Source organism: Littorina saxatilis, linkage group LG10, assembly GCF_037325665.1.
Source record: "Littorina saxatilis isolate snail1 linkage group LG10, US_GU_Lsax_2.0, whole genome shotgun sequence".
Lineage (NCBI taxonomy): Eukaryota > Metazoa > Mollusca > Gastropoda > Littorinimorpha > Littorinidae > Littorina > Littorina saxatilis.
In genome coordinates this window covers 20,820,432-20,836,878 of record NC_090254.1, presented here as the reverse complement: position 1 = coordinate 20,836,878, position 16,447 = coordinate 20,820,432, and the positions used below count along the sequence as shown (strand labels likewise).

Here is a 16,447-nt window from a genome sequence, read left to right as displayed (position 1 = left end):
GGTTCTGTCATTATGCGCCCACTAGCTGTGTCTGAACCCAGCAACGCTTCAATCGCCTGCCCGGAGTCCCACTTTATGTGTGTGACTGCACATTTCTGTCTGCCTGTGTACGTGCGCTGTAACGGGGTGCACGACTGTCCGGACAGGGAGGACGAGGCGGACTGTCGCAGCTACACGTGTCCAGGCTTTTACAGGTGTCGAGGGTCAACCGTGTGTCTGCACCCACGTCATCTGTGTGACGAAATCCCGCAGTGTCCGCAGTATGACGACGAGCGTTTCTGTAACTTGACGTGTCCAACGCACTGCACGTGCCAGGGATTTTTCTACATCTGCAACAAGAACATCTCCGTACACCTCCACCCTGCAGTGCGTTATCTAGACGCCAGGGACAGCGGCATGAAAATTTCAGAGCTAAGGTTCAACACCTTGCTTGTGCATCTTAGTTTGGCCCGCTGTGACGTCACACGCCTTGATGACGTCAACCTGCCTAACCTGAAGAGCTTAGATCTCAGCGACAACCAGATTTCTTCCATAAGTGTTGCTAGCGTGAATAAGTTTCAGAATTTACAAGTACTGTTCTTGGCAGGGAACCCTGTTGTGTTTTTGTTTCATGGTAACGATTCTCATTCGTCTGATTTTACAACGCTGCGACATCTTGATTTGTCTCGAGTACCAATGACGGTGTTTGAATTTTCAGCATCATTCAGGCAGTTGGAGAGACTGAACCTCTCCCAGTCAGGCGCGCAGCTGTTGTTGGAAGGCCTCGAAGACAAGCAAAAGACCTCCACGCTGCGTGAGTTGGATGTCCGAGGTTGCCCCGCTCACTCCTTCTCCAGGACTCTGTTCCAGGGCATGCAGGACCTGCAGGCTGTGTACGCCGACAACTACAAGCTGTGCTGCCCCGCCATGTTGCCGCCTGGACTGAGCGCCAGCAAGTGCTGGGCCCCAGCTGACGAGGTGTCATCTTGCGACGCTCTGCTTCGTTCCGACGTGTACCGCGTGGCGCTGTCCGTGTTCGCTGCCTTGGCTCTCATCGGCAACCTGGTCAGCTTCATCGTCCGCAGCTTTGTCGAGACGAAGGGCAGGAGGTCGGGCTTTCTGGCATTCGTCATGCACCTGTGTGTGGCGGACTTTCTGATGGGCGCCTACCTGGCGGTGATCGGCACGGCTGACCGGCTGTACCTGGACAACTACCTGTGGGAGGAAGAGGGCTGGAGAAGCAGCCTGACATGCACTGTGGCGGGCTTTCTCTGCATGCTGTCCAGCGAAGTGTCCGCCATGCTCATCTGTCTCATCACCTTGGACAGGTTTCTGGTGCTGCGCTTCCCCTTCTCACAGGCCCACTTCCGCTTCCGTTCTGCGCACGCAGCCTGTGCCGTCACGTGGGTAGTTGGCTGCTGCCTGGCCGCGGTTCCGCTCCTGCCCGTGACGTCACACTGGCGGTTCTACAGCCAGACAGGGATCTGTATGGTGCTGCCCGTCACCAGGACTGACTTTGCTGGCCGTGACTACGCCTTCGCCGTCATGATCGTTGTCAACTTCGTCCTTTTCGTTTTCATCGCTGCTGGTCAGCTCTCCATCTACGCGTCTGTCAACATGAACAAAATGTCGGCAGTCCCCCTCACAGACAACACATCACGTGATGCAAGGATAGCCCGCCGACTGGCTGTTGTGGTGGTGTCTGATTTCACGTGCTGGTTCCCGATAGGTTTGCTTGGTGTGTTGGCCCGCAGCGGGACGGCCATCCCTGGCGAAGTGAGCGTGGCCATGGCCATCCTGGTGCTGCCGCTCAACTCGGCGCTCAACCCTTTCCTCTACACGCTCAACATGGTAATGGAGAGGCGCCAGAGAGCTGCCGAGGAAACACTCTTACAGCAACTCGTTCTACTTCACCAAGATGCTGAAAAGGAAACGGATAAATCAAGGGAAGAGGTCAAAGCTGTTAGATGTAGAGACGCAGAGTAACGTTTCATTATCCTGTCATTGGTTCAGCAATCATTGCTGCTCTGCCATGACCAAAAGGTAAGAGGATTTAAAAGAATAAAATCATCGATATTTGTCATGTGTCTCCATTTCCGAGTGCCAGTTTTGTTTATACATGCAAATCAATCGATCTTTAAACTGGGAAACGAAACCTTTATCGTAGCCAACCCCTTGACACAGCCAAACAATACCAAACCCGTTTTTTGTTTACACATTTTTGTGTGCTGTTTTGACATATGGATAGTGTTTCCCCCCTGTCACAGCCCTGCTGCAATCTTTTCTGACTTCACTTGGTGGTCCTAAGTCGCTTTCGGTTGTGTAAACTGGTCCGTTTTGTCTGACTTGGACCTCTTCCGCCATGGCCTTTGGCTTCCTTTAGCAGCTTGTCAGCTCACTGGTGCGGTGTAGATACAGACAAGTTGTACATCTATATAGTAACACTCTTTTCTGTCCTTTGGTATCGATGCCCTACATCTACTGTCCTTCCATAGAGGCGAGCATTTTTGTACCAAGCTGTTGACACAAAATGGATGTTTTGTAAATTGCGTTAGGCCCACTGCATGTTTGTGTAAAGCAATGTTGAACTTGCTGTGGTTCCAACACAATTGACAAGACGAATGAGACAGCCTCCCCTGTACAGATGTACTACTGTCAAAGCTCAAACTTTATTTTGTTCATCTTTCTATAAATTCGCGACAGAGGCTTGAGCACAGTTTCTCGTGAAAGAAAAATAACTGTCGGCATGTTGGCGCATTTTCGTCATTCAATCTGTACGGTAAAATACCTTTTAAACGACCGCCCCGCTAACGTGGGCCTGGCGGGGGGTGGGCGTTAACTAGGTACCATACCATGCGCACGATAATCAGATTTACGACATGTAATCACTGGCAGTCAAACGAATGTCACTCTGTACATAAAAGACTACATCACCAACCCCTCCCTTCTGTCTGTCTCTGTCTGTGTATATGTGTGTCTGTTTGACACACTCTCTCTCTCTCTCTCTCTCTCTCTCTCTCTCTCTCTCTCTCTCTCTCTCTCTCTCGTTTTATCATTCTCACATATTTTGCATCAACTCTTTGGTATGGTGTCTTTATTTTTCAAAGATAAAGCCTGACTGACTGATTATTAGGGTTTAACGTCCTCTTAGACCAACTGGTCTATATTGGGACAGGTATTGGTAATACGCTGAAGATATGGTGTGATACTTTGATTCGAACAAGCCCACTGTGGCTGTCTTCTTCGACACACCAGCATTGGGTTTGTCTCGTCAAAGTATCGAAATACGATCATGATAATCAGAGACGAGAGATGATGCATGCGTGTCTTCGTGTTTTCCAAGCCCTGAGACTTTCGCTGTGAACGTGGGATCTTTTTCGTGCGCATGTGTGCACACGGGGGTGTTCGGACACCGAAGAGAGTCTGCACAAAGTTGACTTCGAGAAATAAATCTCTCGCCGAACGTGGGGATCGAACCCACGCTGATAGCGACCAACTGGCTACAAAGCCAGCGCGCTACCAACTGAGCTACGTCCCCGCCCCCGATAAAGCCTGTTCTGAATACACGCTGCAGCTGCACGCAGCTGCGCGCAGTGTAACAAACTAGCCTACTGCGTGCATAATTATATTTTAGTGTGTCTCCTGCAAGTAGACGCTGATTGGATGGCTGTCAAAGACGCATTCAAATGACACGTATTAACCTCATGACAAAATCGCAAGTCTTTGACATCAAAGCAAAGAGATGTCACTCAAGAAAGTATGGCGTGACTTGTTAGTTCTAAAAATTCGTCCAAAGGAAACAGCAAGCCTAAAAGTGTTTCCAGTATAACGTTTGTCTCGGTGACGTTGGCACTATGAGCAGACAAGTTTGACACGAACTCATTTACATGATATCAACACGTGTGAATTACACGATATTGTTATCTCATCTCTGGTCTCTCGCACGTATGTAGGATAAATCATATTAAGTTAAGAAGTAAAGACTTCGCCCAGCTGCGAAGTCTTACTGCGTATATTCAGAACAGACTTACGACGACGACGACGACGATGATGATGATGATGATGATAGTGATGATGATGATGATAATGATGATGATGATGATAATGATGATGATGATAATGATGATGATGATTGTTTGTTTGTTTGTTTGCTTAACGCCCAGCCGACACTGACTGGAAGAGCTAGACAGGCACCTGAATCAAAATTTGGTGTGTTCAAATTACTCCTTTGTAGGCTTTAAAACGACTGCGGAGAATGATCTTAAACCTTAAACTTTGCAAATTTTTATAAAAGTTTGTGTACCAGTTTAAAAAAATATTAGCGCCATCACTGTGTGTGTGTGTGTGTTTGTGTGTGTGTGTGTGTGTGTGTGTACGTGTGTGTGTGTGTGTGTGTGTGTGTGTGTGTGTGTGTGTGTGTGTGTGTGTGTGATTTCAACCAATCCGGCTTCGTTGCTGGCTCCTTTGGGGTGGTACATTTCTCGTGCTATGGTCAGGAGCATGCCAACTGATCATGTTGGATATGTTTCCTGTGTAAAGAGGGTAAGTTACTTTTTGCCTAATTGCAACGTGCTCCGTTATGTTTATGATAATATGTCTACAAGTTTTTTGTTGAGCAACTTATATTTGAATATAATGTTTTTGTCACTGTATGAATTTTGTTGAGCGTCATACCCACCACATCCTACAAGACAGCGGGAACTTCCAGTTGTTGAGAAGGAAGATGTGGCCGGAGCCGACTCCCATCCAGGATAAGCTGTAGGGCACGGCGGCTTCCCTGCAGATGACCACTACATTTCTCAATTGGACTGGTCTCCACGTGTAGCGGCAACAAGAAGAAGAAGAAGATTAGTATATATATATATATATAAGAAGTGTTCATCGTCAAGTTGTTATGTCAGTAATGTTTAGATAAGGTAACGGAAAATTAGTGGCATTGTTAAACGTGATACTCTGCGTCAGTGACATGGATGAACATGAGTTTTAATGAACGTTTTCAAGAACAGTTCAGCTGCCGGGCTCAGCAGGTGGAGCGAGACGGACCGAGTGAGGTTCCACGCGCGTGCGATAGATGCCGAAGGCCGAAGCAAACTGACCACCAAGACACCTGATTGAAGAATGCTACAAATTAAGTACCAACGCTGCAACCGGGGAACTATGAGAACACGCAGTATCTTTAACCCGACTCCCCCAAGTACGGTTGACACACGCCCCGTCTTCTTCTTGTCGTTCGCCGCCTTTACAATTGGAGTCCAGCTCTGGAAATAAAGTCGGTGGTAGCACCATATCGATGTTCAGTTCTATCTCCAAGCGTCATGATGGCAGATAATACGTGGTAAAGTGATTTGTTTGAGAAGCGCCATGCAGGCTCCATACCCCCTACACCAGCCCTCTATGTTTTCTGTAGGGGTTGCCCCACCCTTAGCTCCTGGCCCATATGTCCTACCCTGAGAGCACAGAGGGGATTGTTTCTCCGAGGATCCCACCCCGTAGCTAGAGGTTTTGCCATGCCTCTTGCCCGCGTGATGAACATGTCATAGGATACATAGGGTATTTCATGGAGGAAAACAGTGCCACCTGTTGCCCCGCCCCTCTCCTGGTAGGATCACCGCCAGTTGGTCTGCGACTGCTTATTCGTCCAGGCAAGCCTAACTTATTTTATGACTTGTCATAAAGTCATTTACGTTTCAAAGTTTAGGTTGGCAATGCTGATACCTGTGCATGATGTTTTAACACACGTCAACATATTGTTCACACTCCTCACGCTGTCACACACATCCTGTAGCCCACACCTGGAGTTGTTGTTCGTGCCGCTGAAAGCTTATTTTGCAGCTAACCCCCATAATCTGTGGGCGATTCCCCTATCCGCACTTGGTTGGGGATGGTCGCCCCACGGAGAATCACTCACGCTAGGTGTGGAGAAACTCAGCCTGTCCAAGCACACACGCCACGTTAAGCTTGTAACTTTGGTAGCTGCATTTGTTTGAACAAAATAGTTTTGCTGAAGTTGTGTGTATAAACTGTAGACGCGTTCTTTTGTCGTGTGACTATTGATGTAAGATTGACTGTTGACTGCGGTTGTGCGTTGACTGAGTCTATGTGCAATGTGATGTGACATGTGTAAGAATGCGTTTGTGATAACACTGCCTTTTCGATGTAATTCTCAGAGGTAGACTCCAGCACTAAATTCTATCCTTTAGAAAAGGAAGTACAATTGAAATGTATGCTTCTTTGTCTACAGCGGTTCACGTATGCAGTACACCTGGTTAAAGAGTATTTTATGTGAAGTGGACAAGATGTGAACGCGGTAAAATGTAGAGTGTGTGTGTGTGTGTGTGTGTGTGTGTGTGTGTGTGTGTGTTTTTGTGTGCATGTGGGTGTGGGTGTAAGTGAGTGTGTGTATGCAGTTCTGTTAGCACTCTGTTTGGTTGTTGTGTTTGAATGTACTATGTATTGAATGAAGTCAAACCAGGATATATTCTTGTGTAATGCACGTGGTTGAAATAAAATCTTATGTCTTATTGAGTTCCAAACAAAACAGATAGAAGGCATTTATTCAGATATGACTTAAATCAAATATTACCCCCCGCGGGTTAGGGGGAAGAATTTACCCGATGCTCCCCAGCATGTCGTAAGAGGCGACTAATGGATTCTGTTTCTCCTTTTACCCTTGTTAAGTGTTTCTTGTATAGAATATAGTCAATTTTTGTAAAGATTTTAGTCAAGCAGTATGTAAGAAATGTTAAGTCCTTTGTACTGGAAACTTGCATTCTCCCAGTAAGGTAATATATTGTACAACGTTGCAAGTCCCTGGAGCAATTTTTTTGATTAGTGCTTTTGTGAACAAGAAACAATTAACAAGTGGCTCTATCCCATCACCCCCCTTTCCCCGTCGTGATATAACCTTCGTGGTTGAAAACGACGTTAAACACCAAATAAAGAAAGAAAGAAAGAAAGAAGAAAGAAATCAAATATTTAGGCTAGAAGATCGTACATTGATCCTTTCAATTTTACTTATTTATTCAGTGTTGACATCTGTTACATCATATTTAAGTTCCATACATTTTCTTATGAATCATATCAGGACAAAACGACTCCTTTAAAAACAAGAAATTCCTCCGAGGTAGGAAAAACACCCCCGTCCTTACCATTCTCACTGCCACCAACTGAGAAGGCACTGCTAACAAGTGTGGTTACTGAGAAGGTTATTTCCCTTTGACCATTAATATGTCCCTCTATAAGTCCTTGTAGAATCTTAATCCACCAATAACTCCATAACCGTGTGTTTGACTGGTCCCAATTTTTGTAAGGACCGTCTCAGGAATGTATAGAACCTGTTCACCAAGTTTGGTGACGATCGGTCCGTTCATTCTTGAGATCTATATGCGAACACAAACACACAAACACACAAACAAACAAACAAACACATCGACCGAATCCTATACACACCCCTATACCGGGGGTGTAAAAATCTCTTCAGCTATCCTCGACCTTGCACACAAAATATTATCTATATTTATATACTTGTAGGGCTGTTGAAGGAGGAAGATTCCCTTGCCAGTTATGTTTTACATGTCAAAACTCTGACCACGTGGTGTTCAGAAAGCTTTTTGCTTTTAAATATTTCAAAAACTAAAGACCTTGTCATTGATGACAGGAAGAATTGTGGCAAGTTTGTTCTCCTGCAGATAAGCAGGGCCGGACCAAATGAGTTGTAAGGGGGGGGGGGGGGGGGGGGTCCTCCTTTTTTGGGGGGGCAAATCAGCGAAGTGGCGAAGCCACAAGCGCTTGCTTGCAAAGCAGGCGCGCGAAGTAGGGGGGTCCGGGGGCATGCACCCCCGGAAATGTTTTGAAAAACGGTTAAAATCTGTGCAATCTGGTGCATTCTGGGCCTTGTTTTGAGGGTTAAGAGCAGCATTGTTTTGGTGCTAAAACTAGTAAAAAAAAAAAAAAAAAAAACCCACTCAAAGCAAGGTACATGCTTTTTCCAGGGGTGGGGTTCCGGAACCCCTGGAACCCCCCCCCCCCCCCCCCTGGGTCCGGCCCTGGATAAGCAATGAATCTGTTGAAGTTCTCTCCCTATTCATATGGTAACAAGACAATAATTATTTTGTTGCAAAAAATCACACACACACACACACACACACACACACGCACACACACACACACACACACACACACACACACACACACACACACACACACACACACACACACACACACACACACACACACACACACACACACACACATATATATATAGGTATGCGTCGCGCGAGGTTGAATGAAGGAAATCTGCCTGGATGGTAATCAAAGTAAGAAGATTTAATATAAGCAGAATTCAAAGGTATAGTTTGTTACAATTAATCATAGTAGCATCGAAGTGCTCCATCAACCTACACCAAACACCTACTCCACCGCACCGACTATCAGAATAGACGGTTCCCAGCTTGCAAACCTCGAGAGCTTCAAGCTCTTGAGAAGCACCAGCTCCATGCAGTGATGGCTCAATGGACAACAGAAATTGATGCTCGAATCAGCAAAGCAAGCCAGGCAGGCATTGGGGAGGCTTCGAACCAACACACCTCACTTTCACGACCTGAGTTTCTCCTCGTTGGGATAATAAAGTGTTATATGTCCAACACAACGTTCGCCTCATCTCTCCTGTATGGATGCAAAACGTGGACATGATATCACAGGCATGTCAAGAAGCTGGAACACTTCCACATGCGAGGCCTTCGCTCCAAACTTGAAATCCAGTGGCAGGACCGGTGTAACACGAAATTTTTACTCCACGAAAAATTCACTCCGGAGTAAATATTTCGTACGAAATTCTTACTCCGAGTACACTTTTCGTACGAGAAAAGAACTCCCCAAGGCGCGAAAAAATTACTCCCTCCACGAATTTTTTAATCCCAATTTTTTTTTTACTTCCAGTAAAAATCACGTACGCAAAAATGGGATGCGGGCGAAGGGATAATGCCAATAATGCCAATAATGCACACGAATGTCGCGCTACCCTCCTTCCACTCCTTCCACCACCAAGACTAACAGGGGACAAGGGAGTAACCATTTCGTACACCTGGCATGGGAAGTTAAATTGCTCGTGTTGGGGTGAAGTAATTTATTCGTTATTTATTCGTCAGGGGAGGAACATTTTTGTACGAAATGTTTACTCGGAACTCACCTGTCTTGGGGAGTTATTTTTTCGTGCAATGGGAGAGTGCTTTTTTCGTAAAGGGAGTAAGTTTTTCGTACGAAATGTTTACTCCGGAGTAAAAATCTCGTGGGAGTAATTTTCTTGTGTTACACCGGATCACTAATGTCGAAGTGGTGGAGCTCACAAACTTTCCCAGCATCGAATCTGAGGTCATCACGGCCCAGCCCCGATGGGTCACAGTGCAGTGGGGCATGTCATCAGCATGGAAGAGCACCGCATGCCCCGGTGCCAAACTAAAACAATCTGAGGTCATCACGGCCCAGCCCCGATGGGTCACAGTGCAGTGGGGCATGTCATCAGCATGGAAGAGCACCGCATGCCCCGGTGCCAAACTAAAACAATCTGAGGTCATCACGGCCCAGCCCCGATGGGTCACAGTGCAGTGGGGCATGTCATCAGCATGGAAGAGCCCCGCATGCCCCGGTGCCAAACTAAAACAATCTGAGGTCATCACGGCCCAGCCCCGATGGGTCACAGTGCAGTGGGGCATGTCATCAGCATGGAAGAGCACCGCATGCCCCGGTGCCAAACTAAAACAATTCACAATTATACATTGATAGACTTCAATTTGAAACTTCGAGGTTGTCATCGTGGATTGACGCCCGATCAAAGCATCATTGAAGCCTGACGGAGAGAAGCGAATAATTCTGACTACAGTACCCGCACAAAAGGACCAGCAAGTACTATGTCCGAGTTATTTATAAGCGGGTTCCACTACTGTTACACACTATAGTTATCATACATACATGTGAACGGCTCAGATCATGGGTGAAATTGACACCACCAGATTAAAATGCTCATTTTAAAGCCATCCATTTGAATTAAAAGGAAACAAAGCATACCACACTGCTTAGTTTGAAATGAACAAAAACGAAATGAAAGGAACCAACAACATTGTTTTGTGTGTGTGGATTTTAAACACATTTTATTCACAAAACACGGCAGAAAATGGCGACTGATTTGTTGCACAGCGACAGTACACTTTTTAAACCCAGGCCAGTACTTTCATCAATGACAGAAGAAAGCAATGGAGGCCTGCATACTACAGTCTTATTGTTCTTTTATGTGCCTGAGGGATAAAATGCTGCAGTAAACTGACTTTTAAGACGTCATTGCACTCGGAAGATTTGTCTTCCGCTAATAACTTTGGTGTCACACGTTATGGGCAAACTTGAGGCAGGTCGCATTCTTGCAAAATATCATTAACAACAAAGAAAAGTCATTTTTAGCATAGAAATAGAAAAGCTTTACCATAATAATGTGTTTTAAAAAAGAAAAACATTATAGTGTCGGCAGAACACGACTCTCGTTAAGTCAAATGAGTTTCGTGTCACATCGTTATGGGCGGAAGATTGTGTTCAAACGCTGTAGTAGACGAAAATTGTATTGAAAAATTGCTGTCTGTATCATAATTAGCGCCCATAGACTTTTGATGCACCAAATATTGTGTGAAAATATGACGTAATTGAGAGCGTGACCTCATAGTTCGTTCCGTCAAACTTATCAAACCTGTTATGGGCGTGAGATTTTGTCAGTGATGTTCTTGTTTTGGACTTTTGCGCTGTCCCAATGAAGCTGGAACAAATCCAAAGGTAAGAAATGTTTCTTCTATTGTATCCAAAGTCATTGGTTGAAACTGAATTCTATTAAATACGTTTCAGCACTTGGAAATACGTGATTTGTAATGTTCTGTGATTCCCGAATTCGTGGCCGTCAAAGTAATGGGGTCTGTTAGTTAACTTTTTGGTGTTTTTCTTAAGCTTAAAAGCTGTTGCGTTTATTTGTCATGATGTCAACACATGAATTGTCTTCCGCGTGCAGGAACGGATGAGCACAGCCACATCAAACGTCGGTTTGTGTATGTGCCTGCAGAAGATGTGAACAGGCACAGGCCAGAGCGGACAGGGACAAAGCCACTGAAGAACACCCAGAGACTTCACTGCGTGAAGGGAATCCAACCTTTCGTGGTTGCAACACGAGAGCGCTCTTGTTTTTGCCAGGGCTGCCAAGAAGATGCTGACTGTGAAAATGCTGAAATTGCTGGAGACTGGAACGTGTCGCGACTTGCACCTCCAAGACGGAGACAAGCACGGGCAGACCAGCCAACGGCCCCCGGACACGCTTCGCCTGTGCAGCTACCACAGCAGCCAGCTGCGCCCGTACACCTGCCAGATCAGCCAGCTACGCCCGGACACCTGCCAAATCAGCCAGCTACGCCCGGACACCTGCCAGATCAACCAGCGACGCCCGTACACCTGCCACATCAGCCCGGACACCTGCCACATGAGCCAGCTACGCCCGGACACCTGCCAGATCAACCAGCGACGCCCGTACACCTGCCAGATCAGCCAACAACGCCCGGACACCAGCCAGATCAACCAGCTACGCCCGTACACCTGCCACATCAGCCAGCTACGCCCGCACACCTGCCAGATAAGCCATCTACGCGCGTTCACCTGCCAGATCAGCCATCGACGCCTCAACAGCTGCCAGACCATCTAGCAAAGAGGTAGACCTAAATGACTTTAACATGAATTGTAATAATGTAAATATTTCATAAGACTAAAAGTAAAACTGGTTGCAATTGCACACACTGGTTTCACTATAATTATTTTAAAAATCGTATGTACAGAATCTATATTGATCACTCTCATTCACATGCACCAAGATTACTTTTTCCAACAAAAGAATGAGGAATTCAAAATTTGAATAAAATTCTAAAGTCAGTTCACACACTCTGACACAGATTTTCTTTTTAACAGGGAACTCAAGATTGGGGACTACGTGTGAGCCTACCTGTTGACTGTCAATGGGATTGCAGCCAAGGGAAAGCATTGTGTTGCAGTAGTAAGTTTTGATTGAGCGCATTAATGCATAGCACAACACTACACGGTGTGATAATTTCGCAATCACTTTTTTCAATTTATTGATAGCTAGTACTGTAATAGCATTACTTAGTGTAGCACGCAATAACTGATACTGTCATCATTTTCACGAGTTTTCATTCACAAACACCTGGGAAATAAATCTCATGTTCCCGATGCAATAAATCCCCGGTTACCATAGTTGCAGGAAGCGGGCTATACATGGATGATCAAAAGCAAACCCAATAGAAACGCTCGGGGATTCTTCGGCTCTTTTCATTGGCGTTTCACCAGACCTAGACAGACGACACTACTTTGCAAAGTTCCAAAAAACGAACTGGCAAACTGGCACAAGTAAACAAAAAACAAAACTACTTCATGAAAGGTCATAAATTCATCACAAACAAATGAAACCTAGTGATACGCTTTGTCTTCGTACAAGGTCATGGAGTGCGTGTATCTGTGTTTCGATACACAGACGTTCAGAGAAACAGGAACGTCAAGTTCAAGTCAAACCAATTGACCCCTGACACACACATTTTGACCCGTGCACAAGACGCTGTATCGCTAAACGAAGCGCAAATAAGAAATAATAATAAAAGCAAAGAACAGAGCAACGAGATATGCAAACATCTAACAAAGCCGAGCAAGCAGAATGACAGGTCTAATGAAAAACAAAGAGGCACTGAGTCGGAAACAAGATCGCGATTCTTTCCTTCGCTGCACGACGCACATCTTCTGTGACCTTTGACCCAACGTACCTTGCTTGCACGATGTAAATCTTATGTGAGCTTTGACCAAACGTAGCTTCCACATTCAATCACTAAGCTTAGATATTTACAACTGAAAACCAAGGGGGTGGAATACTGAGAGGAACCTACCGAACTGTGCAACCTGGCATACTTATCTCAACATTTTATGAACTCAAAACACAGAAAGTTGCTTTCACACGCCAACATCTTATAATGTTGTTAAACCGTGTGTACACAAAGATGACATTTTTGTCAAATCATACTTGTGCGTTGACAGAGCTTTTTACGTCATGTATTTGATCTCAACTGTTGACTCGTGATTTGTAGAAATGTAAAACATTTTACAAATCGCGGGGCGCGCCGCGTGATTTGTAACCACTGTTTTACAAATCACGTGGCACACCGCGAGATATGTAAAACATTTTTTTTTTACAAATGACGTAAATGCGCCCGATATTTTCTTGTCATCTCGAAAGTCCAGGGATCTATCAGCTTGGCGGTAATTACGATGTTGAGAATGTTTTTGAGAACTCGCGTGCACATGTTTGTGACGGACACACCGACAGACAAACAAATCTGCGCTTATCACGCTTCGAAATCGAATTATAGAAAATAATAACATGTGCAGATTTACTCAAACACTTCCATTTTCATGTGGAATTTTGGCCTGGTTGACTGGGATCTGGACAACAAATATTAATACAAATAAAATGAAAAGGCATGTATTACTTTGTGGTTTTTAGGTTCGACGTAATTTGTAAAATGTTTTTACAGTTTTACAAATCACAGGTTAACATCAACTTCCATGGTAGTAAATAAATATAATACTCTGCAACGGATTTAGGGATGAGTCGGTACTTATTGTATTTGTTCCAGATCGACAAGCTGGAAGAGGAAGGTGTTCAGGTCCGGTTGATGAAACGTGTGAGGAGCCACTACGTTTTCTTGGGATTGGATGACAAAACCTTCGTGTTCCATGAGGAAATTGTCAAGAAAATGTCTACAGTATTAGCAGAATAGATTCAAAGGGCAAACATTTTTTTGATTGACCTGCACCGAATCACTCTTTGCCCTACAAAGTCCAGAAGATGTGGGTCTTGTACGACCCATACTTTCTAACTGTGACAGGGTGAACTGCCAACACTCATAGAGTTATGTTATGTCCGGTCATTTAATTGTTTTTCTCTTTCAGTCCTTATCTAATTATCTCCCCCTGACCCATTGTTTCTGCCTTCAGGATCGCTGTGTTTATTGTAAACTTGGAAGTGTGTCTTAGATGCTGGACCCTGATTGGTTAATTGTTTAAAAGGACGCGCGCTATTCCCAGATGGGGGCCCGGTAGCTCAGTTGGTAGAGTTTTTCGTTTCATGCTAAGTCACTGTATAATGTTCCCCCATGTAATGCATATCAGAATGTTTGTCTCGAGTTCTACTTTTTATGTGTATGATATATACGTTTGCCGATTATCTCAGTTTGGAGAGTTTTGTTATTTTCTGCATCGAAGAAGTTTCAGTGCCTTCGCTAGAACCGTTATTTTTCTATCCTATTAAATAAATATCGGTTTTTACGTAATGTTACTTATTTTGCTGGAAAGTTAAAGGTCGTAGCTTTAATTTGATGTATTGGTTGTTAGAATTAGTTATGTTCCTTTTTTGTCAACTGAGTGTAAAGGTATTGCGAGAAACATAGACTGATTCTGTGTTTCCAGCCGTATTCAGGCCGAATTTTCCCCCTGCTAGTCAGTTCATTCCAATAAAATATGCGGCCAACTTGAATGCATTATCATAAAATATGTTGAAACAGTGTTGCCTCAATGTGTGTGGATGCATTGGAATGTCTTGGTGTCTACGTTATGCGCTCACATAAGATAAGATTTGATATAACAAAATATTAACGGAAAACCGTTACAGCGACCATTTTCTGTTTCGTTTTGCTCTTAGTACTGAAACGAATACAGATGAGGGTTTCTGTCATTGTTCTGTAAAATGTGGGGAGCCTGCTACCTAAGGTGTTAGATTTATTGCACATCAACTGCAGCTACCCGGCAAAAACACCATCCAGAACCACGATCCAATATGGCGGTCACTCTCTTTTACACGCTAAATCAGCCTGACTGCCCGGTAGATTTACACGGAATGGGTATGCCCTGTAAGTTCAGATACCAAACAAACTCTCTGGGGTAAAAAATCTGAATATCGTTCAGTTTAAGTCACCGTTTCCACGGTTGAAAGTGAGTCATACCATCAAAAACGCTATTTTGAGGGTAGGCGTGGTCAAGGACCTGTGACGTCATAGTACAATATTGCTCAAATCCAGGAACAACGGTTTTGAGAAGAAGAAATGCATATCTTTGAATACACATAAGTCTGTGACCCAAACACGGCTGTTAAACATCTGATCAATAGCACTGAAGACATATCCTTAACTTGTTTGGTATACCTGTATGAGCAGAAGAATTTGCGGCAACCAACACAGAAAGACTGTCAAAGTCTGGAACGCTTGTTTCTTTTTGCGTTTTTCGCCGTTTTGCATCCTACAGACTCTAAGCAACAGTACTATATCACTTAGAGTGCATTCTCTTGCACTTTATTTTTGACCGTCTGTGCAACACTTCAGTGACCCATGATCTAAGCTGTTCACACATGCTAACAATCAGCTGATGCAGTGTGTGTGTGGGTGTGTGGGTGTGTTTGTGTGTGTGTGTGTGTGTGTGTGTTTGTGTGTGTGTGTGTGTGTGTGTGTGTGTGTGTGTGTGAGTGAGTTTTTTTGGCCTATGTTACCGTAAACAGACTATTTTTTTGTTGGCCTTAAAATCACACAAGAAACCAATCCGACCCCGGAGCTGGCTCCCACTCGGTCGGTAACTTTGTCGTGCCCAGCAGCCCTTGTCCTGACATTTTTATGTCTGTTATTGAAGTTTCAATTTCAAGTAAACATTTGATCAAATACATTATTTAATTATGTTTCAGCTTGAAGGCTGATATGCAATTCCATAGTCTGGATCGTGTCAAAGAATTTTTGACCCAAACTGTAACACATTTGATTCAAACATGCTGCAGTCAGTGTGCTGCCTTAACATTTTTTTTTAAATCCGGATATAACATCATCAAAACTAACGATGCAAAAGGCTTTGTATGTTTTGAAATGGAAAAAGGTGGTTTAAAAATGATCGATATTAGGCAAATGCAAATCTCTTTTTTATTACAATGGGTTTCACAACTTACTACATCAAATGAAAATGATAATTGGAGTTTCACTCCAAAGATGATGTATTTGCGTTTTGGAAAACATTTTGAATGTTTCTTATCGAATGTAAACAGTGCAAGATTTAAAGGGTTAGACCTAGTGAAATCACACTTTTGGAAAGCAGTATTAAAATATTGGCTGGATAATAACCACTACGATCGTGGGACAATCGGGCCGATTTTATTATGGAATAATGCATGCATAACGTATAGTGGCAAAGTTTTATTTTTTGAGAGTTGGATACAACGAGGTGTATTGGTATTAACTGACATTGTACGTTCGGGAGATATATTATCATATCAAGATATATGTGATTTGATTGGATATTCGCCAAACCGAATTCTTGAATATAATGTTGTAAAAGCTGCACTGTGTCATTATTTATG

General features: G+C 44.2%; 1 protein-coding gene across 1 annotated transcript; it reads left to right on the top strand.

Annotated features, from left to right (window-relative positions):
- Nucleotides 1-9,938: 9,938 nt before the first annotated feature.
- LOC138978383 (keratin-associated protein 4-5-like) lies at nucleotides 9,939-14,666 on the top strand. Its single transcript, XM_070351113.1, has 3 exons — nucleotides 9,939-10,791; nucleotides 11,021-12,046; nucleotides 13,692-14,666. The coding sequence occupies exon 2, from the start codon at nucleotides 11,213-11,215 to the stop codon at nucleotides 11,699-11,701; it is 489 nt and encodes a 162-aa protein (XP_070207214.1). The 5' UTR covers nucleotides 9,939-10,791; nucleotides 11,021-11,212; the 3' UTR covers nucleotides 11,702-12,046; nucleotides 13,692-14,666.
- Nucleotides 14,667-16,447: the final 1,781 nt, after the last annotated feature.